Below are 12,577 nucleotides of genomic sequence, written 5' to 3'. Positions count from 1 at the left end.
ATGTGAAGCATCTAATGGACATTGGTTAATTGAAATTTAATTAAGAGCTTCAGAGAACAAGATCAGTATAGTGTTTGAAGTCTAAGATCAACTTATTTTTAAGTCATGCCTTTAGGTACAAATATTTTTTGTGGAGAAAATCAAAAATTTTTTTAGTTTTTAAAAATTTTAATTTCCCAGCCCCAAACAGTATTTACACAAATGATTAAATATTTTTAAGCTCCTCTCATGTTCATGATGGTGATAACTTTAACATCTTTTGAGTTTTATCTTATAATATTGAGGAAGCTAAAGTGACACCAACAATGAGTCCACATTTCCTATTTTATTGCTCTCATTGAATGAGTTGTCACTGGTCATTAAATATTTTCTCTTGAAAATTAACTGAAGACTTGGTATATGTTTAATGCAAAACCATTATTTGTGATCCATGAACCTTTTGCCACAATATTTCCTAAATTTAGAACTTTTCCGATCTCTTCTGAGATTTGGAAATTTTCGTTGACTTTAATTGCATTGCCTGGCATGGAAGAGACAAATGTCTGTGTACACAACAGCTTTTTATATCAAAGCTAAAACATAGTGTCATCTTTACAAAGACATTTTAAGAGATAATTAGCAATCCAAATATAAATTTAGATCCAACTTTGTGTTACTTTTGAATAAAACAGCTCCAGTGACAAGATACTAGTCTGGAATACAGAAAGTAAGGAATGTTTATTTGCATGTATTTCCACATTTTTGACAAACTCATACTTGAATTTAAGTTTTGCTAAGGACAGGGACTTTGTTTCTCTATCTTTTCTGCAGCACCTAGTGGTTACCATATATGGTTGTAAAACTTGTGTGCTATACAAGGGTGCCAATAAAGGGAGTGAAATCTAGCTCATGGTCACTCACAAGTCACTCTAGAGGGGCTATTTTCATCCAAAGGATGCATTTCTCATAATTTCCTAAAATTCCATGAATTCCTTCTCTGACTTGCTAAGCTTTCCCATGGACAACAGATGACACCTCCATTTCAGCTGACCTTCTGCATAGTGGCTGTCAAGTTCACTTGGCACTAATTGCTTTATTTTCATGTATTTTATATTGAAAAAGAAAAGGACTGCAAAAGAATATCTTAGAATTGAAGAAAGAGTGATTACTGTACAGATTCTCTATACAATCTTTTTACCTCATTTGTTCCCCTTGCTTACTTGATGCCAAAGGCATAAACAAAACGCACGTACATAGTGATTTTGCCTGGTCCAGGATCTGATGGTGTGGAGGTAAGACAGCCACAATAACTATTTAGGTATATTGCAAACATCAAGAAGATGCCTCATGAACGTCTAGGAGCAAGAAATGTGATTCCGGCTAGCCTCATAGGGACCATCTCTCTCTCCTTTACTTGGACTACCTGTTACTCTCTGTTCAGGTGTTCCATTTGCCTCTGTAGGTGGGCTCCCACCACTTCTCATTCTTGCTGCTTTCTAGTGATTTTGTCTTACTATGGCTTTGGCTTGCTGTGGAGAAGAAATCAGTTTTATTTCTGAATGACTTCTCAGCTGGTGTGTTTCCAGTCTCCATTTTTCTACTGAGTTTCTTGAGAGTGGCTCTCTTCAGCTCTGACTTACCCCCCAGTGAATGTCTGACATCTGTGTATGTGGGCAAGGCTGGGCTCAGGGCAGAGGCAGGGAAGTACAAGATGGTCATCGGTCAGCCATGACATGTCACAAGAAAGGGGTTGTAGGTAGAGCTGACAGCAAACATACTTGTACTAGGATCAGTTTTTCTATGAACTCTGCATATTAAATATGCTTCTGTACATGTTTTATATACCAAATTTTAAGAAATGGTCATGGTCTCTTAGGGGATTTTAATATTACCTCTTCACTTTCTTTCATTGTCCTCTTACTGAAATTAAGCATTTTTTTCAATTTTGAATGTGAGCAACAAAGCCTGGTAAAATCAGCATTTCCTGTAACTTTGCCACCGGTAGAAAAGGCAGATAATTTTATAAATCACATTCTAGTCGTATATATTTCAAAACACCAATTATGTTCATCATTGCTTTGAGATTATCCAAAAGATCTGATGCTATATCATCACAGTTACACATATTAGGAAAGAAAACATGTACTATCATCTGACAAATTTAAACAAGATACTTTGTATATTGTGTTGCAGTATAATTGGTTTCATTTAAAATCCAATTGGTTGAATTTTATGCTTTTTAAAAGCATTGTTATGAGAGAGGGTCCTTAAGTTTCACCAGATGCCAAACAGGTTACTGGCATCAAAAGGCTGAAAATTCCTGCTACAGAAATAGAAGAGTGTGGTAATTGCTGAATGTCCTAAAAGCTGTTGCTTAGTAGTGGATGGGTTTTCTAAGGTCTGCCTTTAGCCAATGCATTTACAAATTAAGTAAAATACAAATATATTTAGATGGACAATATGCATGTTTATTAAATATGTATAATAACAAATACGAAATTAATCATGCTTATGTATAAGTGTATGTTCATGTATATTCAATTGGGAAACTAGGCATGCTTTTCCTCAGTCATAAAGACATGATTGAAGGTTTAAATCCTTGAAAAATCTTACCATGGTAACCATACACACAGCCATTTCAGAAGCATTCAATCTTAAGACTACAGTATATTACTTGAAGCTCAATGCTGTCCTTTTCACAGGCTACACAGAAAGAGATTGAGAAACAGAAGGTTCACCTAAAGAGTGTCACAGATCTAGGAGAGGCTTTGAAAATGGTTTTGGGAAAGAAGGAGAATTTGGTGGAAGATAAACTGAGTCTTCTGAATAGTAACTGGAAAGCCGTCACTTCCCGAGCAGAAGAGTGGCTCAACCTTTTGTTGGTAAGAGAAGAAGCTGGAAGATTTTCAAACCCTCTCCATCATGAGAAAGAAATCACATAAGCTTTCAATAATAATATTTGTGTTTGGAAATGCTCAAGCTCCAATTGAATGTTGGCTCTTAATTCACTATATGTTAATATAGTTTTCCCATGTGTGCCATATTCCATATGGAAATCAAACCGAAAAGTGATTTGAACAATACTAAACTTTTGTCTTTTTAAGTTGTAGAGAGTAGGACAAACTGTTGTCTAACCAATAATATGTCATGGCATGTCTCTGTAAAATTAAGGAATACCAGAAACACATGGAAACCTTTGACCAGAATGTGGATCATATCACAAACTGGATCATTCAGGCTGATGCACTTTTGGATGAATCTGAGAAAAAGAAACTCCAGCAAAAAGAAGACATTCTCAAGGTAGCAAATAAAGTATTCTGACAAATAGGTTTCAAACTGCATAACAGTTATATCAATGTTCTTTGTCCCAAAAGATGCCAAGGACTTCTTAATAAGAGTGAAAACTTCTTCCTGTCCTCCTCCCTTCCTCCCTTCTTCCATCCATCCATCAATCCCTTCTTTCTAAATTTAAATGGGAATTAATAACTTTGAAGTATTGTGTGATTTGGATAATCACCTTTCCGCTAATTACATGCAAGTTAATCTCTGATGAGAAAGGGACTCCTGGACTTATTTTGGTGTCGTATTGCAGATTCCTGTGCATTTTTATTATTAGTACTATATTCTTGTATGAAACACAAAGATCTTTCATTTTTAACTATGTGGAGAGTAAACATGGGCTTATGTTCTCTCTTTTTGTATTGAAACCAACTATTGGGCATCCTAAATTGTCTTTCTTAAAAGCAACTTAATCTTTACTTTAAAAAAATGGTTCCTGTAAAAGGGTGTAAAAGGTACAATGTGCAGATGCATCTTATTGATGCTTTATTATTGCTATTTGATAGCATCTTTTTCAATTAAACAAAAAGAGTTGAATCTTAAGAAATCTCATTTAAATTCATGATTCCTTATTGTGTTTTGCCATAATTTTCAATGGTTTTGTTTGACTAGTGGGTCATTAAGGAGCACTCCGAAATTGTTTGTCTTTATAATTCATTTGTTTCTTATGCAATTGATATTTCCCAATAATTATAGTTCCTTTTCAGTGAAAAAAATGTAAATGTATTTCAGGCTGTCCCCCAAATATATTCACCCTATTGTCTGAACCTTATTGTGCTTTCACTTCTCCCTTGATGTGTAGTTTAGGAGTGTCATCTTATGGTGAAATTCCTCCCGGGTCTTTAGAATAGTAGGAACTGAATTATTTCACTTACAGCCTCTCACCCCTTGAGTCAGGAAGAACCTTTCTCAGTCCCTCTGTGTGTGATACAGAATCCATATCTGTTAGAAAATACATTTTTCCCCCATGGTATTCAATATGATAAACAAAAGAGAGCTCAGCTATCTTCAGCTGTCTTCCTTCATGAGCATTTATTAAGATTGTCCCTCACCTATGAAATTCAGTAAAGATAAGATAATATAAGAGTAAATATAACATTATGATTGTTACGTAGAGAATGCAGGCAACATAGAGAATTTGCAAAAATATGCCTTGTCCTTCCTCTAAGTAAATACTTTAAATAAACACAGATCAAACTTGTGCAGGGACAGCGACCTGTTTTCCAGAGATCACACACATTTTCACTCTACTGTTTTGTGGAAGTTGGCTGTTTTCCTCCCTCTCTTTCCCTCTGCATGTACTGGCTTGCTCTCTTCCTCTCTCTCTCTCTCCCTCTCTCTCAACTTGCATTAACTAACTTCAAGCCCTGTCTCTTGCTCACGGAATATAGCATTTAAAGGCTGAAATGAATGACATACGCCCAAAGGTGGACTCCACGCGTGACCAAGCAGCGAACCTGATGGCAAACCGTGGCGACCACTGCAGGAAAGTAGTAGAGCCCAAAATCTCAGAGCTCAACCGTCGATTTGCAGCCATTTCTCACAGAATTAAGACTGGAAAGGTAGGAAGATCTGCTCCAAGGTGGAAACTAGTGGTAAATGATGTCTTGCGAAGGTTGTGCAGTACTCTCAGGGGGGCAAGCAACCCCCGCAGCAAAGTTTTCAAAAGGAAAATGAAGGCCAGAATGTATTTAAGGAAATTTTACCACTGAATCTCATGGGAGATCAATCTCGCTCCCTTTCCTCCCCTGCCTCCCCTCTCTTTCTCTGTCTCCTTCTCTCTGCCATTTTTTTTTTTTTGCCCATGTTGCAGCTTTTCTAGAACTGCATTCTGCCCTGGTTTACATATATACTTTCAGGGGTAACCTACAGCAAAGTAGCAAACAGCATGCTGCAGGCCATCTACAACAAAAAGCACAAAAGACATCCATCTAAAGAAGCACTACTGACATAGTTTGCCAGATATAAGATTGCCTGTATGTAATATGAATCACATATCCAGAATGAGGCCTTGTACACCTCTTGCATGATCTAGGGTGTCTGTACCTCTTTATTAGTGTGCACATGTGTGTATATGAGTATATTTAACTTGCTCTTGCTAGTTGCCGAATCTTACTGTGACAGAATCCATTAGGCAATAAGGATATGCTCAAGCCATGAAAACAGCTGCAAACATATATATCCTAATTTTTTGTAATTTTATATATATCTATTTATATTTATCCTATTTAATGAAGAACCAGGGGTTATAGAACTTTTGCATGCTAACTCTTCATATTTGTGTAACATGTAATGAAGACAAAATCTTATCTAATAAGTAGTTGCAAAAATATATAATTGTAGTATTGTAGAATTCCAACTCTTTGGAGGTGTGTCAAAATGCAATGAATTACCCCAAAATTTATATTATGTAGTTTGACATATTTGTCAATATATTATATGCTTTCAAATACAGAAATGTATGTAAAAGATATATATGTATTCACATATACAGATAATTACTAGAAATAATCTTAGATAAGAGATACATAATTGAAATATTTGTGAGGAAAAAATGAAGTAATGTGTCAGGTAAGTATTGATTGATTCCTGGAAAAATAGAATACATTTGAAAAATTATTTTGATAAATATGGACACCCAATAGTAGCATGACTTATAACTGTAACTTAGTTATACTTTCTAAGGCACTATAATATATCACTGTTATATAGTACATATTTAAAGGAGTTTCTAAAATATATGGAAATGTCATATGAATTTTAAATACTTTATGCACATGAAGCAGTTACTTGTCAAAACTCACCTTCCCAAAGCAAAAAGGTATTAGTTCACTTTAATTCACTGCTGCTTCTTTGTAATATTTAAGTTAGCTAGTTAGTTATGCTCATTTATACTCAGTTATTTTCAGTAAGCCATTCTCACCCAAAAAATATGTAACAGGCTCTGAAATTTTATTTTCAGAGCATAGCTGGTTTTTTGTAAGAATTTGCTGTGCTGTTTTAAAAAGACAATTGTTTTTACTTGTGAATATATCATTAGAGTATGTAATATTAAAATAACCAAAGGTTCTTTTGATCATCTAAAAAACAATGCTAACATTTCATTACTAAGTACTATAAGTATTATTAAGTACTGAGTACTATTCTTGCCATGATGCGTGCACGCACACACACACACACACTTTTAAATAAATCACTAAGGTACAGAATATTTAAGAGAAAACAAGGTATTTTCTTGATTTAACAGTAGGTTGAAGCAAATTATGCCACAAAATCATGACTAGTAGCTATTGAAAAATGGGTAGAATTCATCTTGTACTATTGAAGTTGGCCCACTTAACATGACTGAGAGAGGTCTGTGAATTTCCATTCTGTATTCTATATGAATTTGTCAGTATGCTGCCAGACATCATGCATCAGGTCAGCTGCTTGCTGCACTTCTTTTGTTTTCCTTCCTAAAGAAAGGCATAAGAGATTTTAAATCTGTATTTTCAATTGTATATTAGTTGACTAGATAATCACATCTTTTACTTTTAAAAACATTCATTTTTTTCTAAATTAATGAAGATGACTGAATGCAATAGGGACCCCCTTTGGGGGCTTTGAAGAGATAGTCATACTGTATTGTCATGATGAAACAACAGGAGATAAAGCATATCTCACATTTTGGTTATTTTTCATTGCATCAACTGATGATATTGAGTATTCATCATGCTAGTAAGCATGAACATAAACAAGGAGGTAAAAGACACTTGCTTAAAAAAATGTCTGCAAACACAAACTTAAATGCTTATTGCAACCATATGATATACTTAACACTACTATGTCTTCATGAAGATGTTAAATAAACAATGAGGTAGTCTTATCAATCACATCATGTAAGAGTTAAAACAGTGGACATAGAAGACTAACTTCAAGGCAGAATATGTTATTTCTCTGCAATTCCATTTCATTGTTTGTAAGATAAGGGAGTGAACTGCATTAGTAGTTTTTAAAAGGGAAACTATCCTGTCTCCCCCTCACCCCAAGGGAGTTGTTATTTAGAACAGAATGTATAATGTAGATAACGGTAGAGTTACTGGATGGGGGGGGGATTTCTGCCCTTTTATCATTCTCCTCCCTGTGATGGAGTTCAAGAGGTACAGATTGTCAAGTGGACCAGTTTAAGAAGTACTAGGAAATTCTGCTTGCTCCAAATTCAGACCTTAAAATACATAAAATGATGCCTCTTCCCATTTCATTTAGGTTAGTCAATAGTGTCTGATGGTTTTTGAAAGCTTAATTTCTCCTAATCTATGAGAAATCAGTTTAAGAAATGACATTTTTAATGGAGAGGGTCAGAATTCTAAAATATGATTCAGCTTTAATTTCAGAACCCTGGGTAAAATCAATGGAACCAATGAGAAAGAAGCTATGTCTCAATTATTTTTGCCATAGGGCTTCTGAGCATGGTGGTATAGCGTGGTGGTGTATGTGTGGGGGATTTATTGTAAGGAAAAGAAGGTGATAGGAGGTAGAAGCATAATAAGGGAAATGGGAAGGCAAGAATAAACTGACTGCTTAGTTCTGTTGCTTATTGCAGCTCACCCCTCTCCATCTTCTGAGAAGCCAAGTTAGAGAGGAGAGTCCACAGTTTGAGAGAAATGGTATTTGAGGTGGGTCTTAATTAATCAAAGAAAGGGTTGGGGAAGGGAGTGATCTGAATGGACTCTTACCAACCGTGTACCCTTTCAGGTCAAAATGGATGGTACTGTGCTGCCTGTATTACTAGGTAATATGTGATGGGTTCAAGGAGCTTACTGTTTAATGCTGGATCAAGATAAATTCATGGATGCTGGGCTGGGAAGGCGTGTATGTTGAGAGAATTTAGCATCCTCTCTAGCAAGAGGGAAGAAGTAACAATTCAGGATAAATCTGTGAAAAAGTTCAAGAGTGTACAGTGTGCTCAATGGAGAGTAAGTTCAGTTTGCTACCAGAATATAGAGCATTTAGTATGAAGCTTAGTTACGGATGATAAGACTGAAAAGGATGATTAAACAGAGTGTGAAGAGGTCATGACAAGCAGACTAATAGTTCATGCTTAATTCAGTAGGCAATGAGTTGTTGATGGGATTTTTTTTTTCTATGCACTGTTGAAAGATTAGTCCAACACTGGTTGTGAAGAAAATTCAACTGAATAATGATAGAGAAACCAACTTGGCAGCATTGCAAAAGTCCTGATGAGAAACACTGAGTACTTCAAATAAAGGAGTATCTGTGGGAATGGGAAAGAAGTGAGTCTAGAGCAGTGACTTTCAAACCTTCTTGTTCTTGGACAAATTGTTAAAATACATCTCCTCCCACCCCCGACCCTCTGGGAGATTATGATTCAGTAGGCCTTGTGCAGAGCCTTATAATTTGCATTTCTAACAAGTTTCCAGGTGATATTGATATTAATGATCTGGGCAACACATTTTGAGAACCACTGGTCTAGAGACATTTAGAACAAGCCAAGAGTTAAATTATTACATATGAGGGCCAAGAAGATGAACTGAAAAATGATGGGATTTAAGACTAATTGAAGTATGAAAGTCTGCATATGAATTTCAAGGATAAATTATGCATCAAGACATATTTGTCATGTTGTAGTGCTTAGTTTCAAAAGAATGTTGACTAAACAGATTGCATGTAGCTACGTCCTGTTAATATAGGCAATTACTTTGATAAAAATTACTCTGAAACTTTTATGTATAATTTGCTTAGTTAGACTGTGTTCTCTTCTAGAGATTTAGAAATATTTCACTTTTCTGTGGAGCTGAAATGTTAAATTGTTGGCCCTGAATTTGCACTAAACAAAAGAAAGGTGAACTTGCTTTCTGTGTCTTCAATTATTTAAGATTTATGTGCCATTGGATATTATATACCATATGTTCTTTAATTTCCATATGGTTCTGAAAATTGCTTTAAAAGTTGATGTAACAGTTCATATCTATATATGTATATATAGATATACACATATGTGTGTATATGTATATATGTATGGATGTATTGTAGTTATAACATGAGATTTGGAAAATTTGGTATCATATGTATGCATTCTTAATTTGAGGGCTGTAATAACTATAAAGTATCAAGTTTTTGACCTCCAGTTAGTGTTAGCACATGCAAAAGTAATTGTTCCTTGGATCAGAGGCTTTCAAATATGTGTATGTGGAGCTATGAAAAAGCCAGTGAATTTCCCGTTTAGTGTAGAATATATCAGGAAAAAACCCACAAGGTTGGATCTAATCTATCTTAAATAGTGGTTTTATATGTGAAAAGTAATATATAGTAATACATTATAGTATTCAAAATTAAAGCTCATAGTAATGTGAACTTTAATGACAGTTCAGCAGACATTTTGGCTCCCTTAAACATCAGTGGGAAATGAATAATGCATCTTATAAATGTGATCTAGAATGTCAAAATAAGATTTATTGTTTTTAGAAATTGTAATCAAAATCTAATTTTCAGTTATCAGCTTTATCAATACAAATACATTGATCCTTTTCCCCTTTGTAGTCTATTTCTAATTTAACATCTCTGACTAAAGTGAATATAGTCTGCTAATTGGTACAGTTATTCTTATGTAAATAAATTTTTCAGTAAAATATTCTACAAAGATATAACAAAAAGCATTGTTGAAAACTTAGGTAAAAATCTGCAGGTATTGAACAACTTGTAAAGTATTAAATATGTAATAATTACAGTTAAAATACTCAAATTAGAGTAACAGATTAATACCCAAGCTATGTAACACTACACCTGCTATTTTTATTTTACAAATAATAAGAAATGAACCTAACAGCAGAATTTTTATATTAGCATATTTTTAACATGTGCAATTTGGTATCCCCATAACAAGATTAGTTCTGTTGAAATTTTTGATAACCAATCCCCTTTGTAATCATTTAAAGAGTTTTCAAAGTAGATGTTAATTGAGTTTGGTGAACAGTGTCATTTGCTAGAACTAACAAGGTCTTATTAGCATGACAGTTAAAATGATTAAAACTACATGGTGATTCCTGATTGTGATCCTTATAAAGGACAATTATTCCTGTGATCATTCAACAGATACAAAAGTAATCATTCCTTGAACCAGGTACTTTCAGATATTTATAGTGGCCTGGGAGAGCCAATGAGTTGCCTGGATTCTCACATTTAGATAACCTGGGTAGAAATGTGAGTTTCCTTTGTTTTGTCCACTCTAACATGCTTACTTTCAACAGACTATTACCTCCCCTTGTTATGACATCAAATATTCCTTATTGGCCTATTATATGTTAATATAAACATGTCTGATTTCACTTAAAACACAATAATTTCAGTACTTTGCATTAAAAACAAAAAGAATTGAACAAAACCCAGAAATGAGAGAGGAATGGAGAAGGGAAGGAAGAAAGGAAAAAAAAGAAAAAATACACAGTTGTCCAAAGGGTTACATTTTTGCTTCTAATTTTTCTTTCTCACCCATATATTTTAAAATTAAATCCTGTCTTCCCCTTTACAATTGCTACTACTAAATTCATGTAATCAGGATGTAGAGAAGTATTTCAACTTATACTTAAGAAAAAAGGAGACAGTGGAATGATTCTTGAACCACCAGTAAACCAATCTGTGTATTTTGTATCCAACTATAAAAAGTATGACCATGGTATTAACCTTATCAATTCAAAACCAATAGGGATATACTGGATAATGTCCTTTAATTAGCCTCACAAATTTGGGAAGTTGACATATTTTCACATTTTCATCATCAAATAATCAAAGATAACTAATAACCTTACCTAATATCAAAAGAATGCAGCCAGTGAAATGTCACTATTCCAAGTCAATTTGTTTTATTTTTAAAATATTATTTTATTTCTTGGCGTTTGCTTTTATGAATTATAATTAGTGAATGAATAAATCTATAACAGATGTTATGTGATTATCTTCTAGATAGATCTTTTCAGTACTCTTATTTCTATTTGTTTTCTTTCCTCTACAGATATTTTGATTTGAAATAACTTCATATCATATAAGTAGTATGCCTTTTCTGTATTGTAGGATGTTACTGGTCCTTGAAACGTTATTCATTTTGGTTTCCATGAATTATTCTTACTTTATTTTTTCTATACCAATATTGTATTGATAAATAAAATTTCAAAGCTGCAGAATGGAAAGAGGAGACCGATTGATTTGAAGCAATTTTAAACTAATCTGTAGCACTTGGATTATTTATTTTCAATTCAGATTTTAGTGTGATTTGAAGGTAGTGGCCATTTATCAAGATGATTGAGATTACATAGTCCATATGAACAAATGTTTGCTTTGTTGTCTGTGTAAACACAATCATTATTATGTTAGTGTATCTGTGTACATGGGAAGTAATATTTAGCCAAAAGAAAGCTTACATTTTAACAATGATAAAGTGTATCTGAATAATTTTGAATGCTTACAATTTACAATGAGATTAATCAATTTGTAACTGATTTTGCTTTTTCAGTCTGTTATTGTTTGTTAACTGTTATATAAGTCACCTTTAATGCTAAAACTTTAACAAAGCCTTAAATTTCGTTAAGCCTAAATCATACAGCAAAGCACAATTAATAGCTGTTAAGTAATCTGAAACATTAAAAAAATCAAGGAAAACAAAGTGTTGTCTTTCTCAGTTTCTCTGTCTCTTCTTTTGTGTCCATTTATCTATCTGTTTGGTTATTAAACTTCCCTATGTTTTATTTTATTTGTATTTTGTATGACTACACAATCATGCTAAAGCTCTTAAGATGAAAAGGTAAGTAAAACATCAAATTGTGCAAAACCTACTATACCTGGCTTAAACTTTATCCTACACTATTATAAATTTTGTTTATTTTCTGTGTATTCTAATACCTATCCTGTGTGCACTGTTTAACATTGTGTGGCTTAATTGTGATTCTAGTTCTTCTGTGGCCATATATTTTCTCTAAATAGAAGTGATTTATGCAATAATTAAGATTTATCCACCACTGCTTTCAATTTCTTTAAATAATTTATCATAATTCTGAATAAAAAAGCCAGGCATATACTTTATGTTTTAAACTTTGGTGGGTCAATAGTGAGCTATTAAATTACGGATACTTGCTTATGCATTTCTTTCATAAAGTTTTATAATTCCAAATTGCAAAGGCAATGAAGACCAATAAATGATATGTAAAACTTTAATGGGTCAGAAAAGTACCTTCCATATAGAATTGTCCTTAGTGGTGAACCAGTGAAC

General features: G+C 33.7%; 1 protein-coding gene across 6 annotated transcripts in view; it reads left to right on the top strand.

Moving 5' to 3' along the window:
• DMD (dystrophin) overlaps window positions 1-12,577 on the top strand; it is a 2,193,636-nt gene that overhangs the window by 941,082 nt on the left and 1,239,977 nt on the right. For all 6 annotated transcript variants that reach the window (XM_036917975.2, XM_057495970.1, XM_057495969.1 and 3 more), the window contains 3 exons: window positions 2,682-2,861; window positions 3,151-3,279; window positions 4,710-4,880. In XM_036917975.2, the coding sequence (XP_036773870.2) occupies window positions 2,682-2,861; window positions 3,151-3,279; window positions 4,710-4,880 (480 nt within the window). The remainder of the gene's footprint in view (window positions 1-2,681; window positions 2,862-3,150; window positions 3,280-4,709; window positions 4,881-12,577) is intronic.

The sequence above is a fragment of the Manis pentadactyla genome, chromosome X, assembly GCF_030020395.1.
Source record: "Manis pentadactyla isolate mManPen7 chromosome X, mManPen7.hap1, whole genome shotgun sequence".
Classification (NCBI taxonomy): Eukaryota; Metazoa; Chordata; class Mammalia; order Pholidota; family Manidae; genus Manis; species Manis pentadactyla.
The sequence above is the reverse complement of the archived record's forward strand: the minus strand, read 5'-3'. Positions and strand labels throughout refer to the sequence as shown.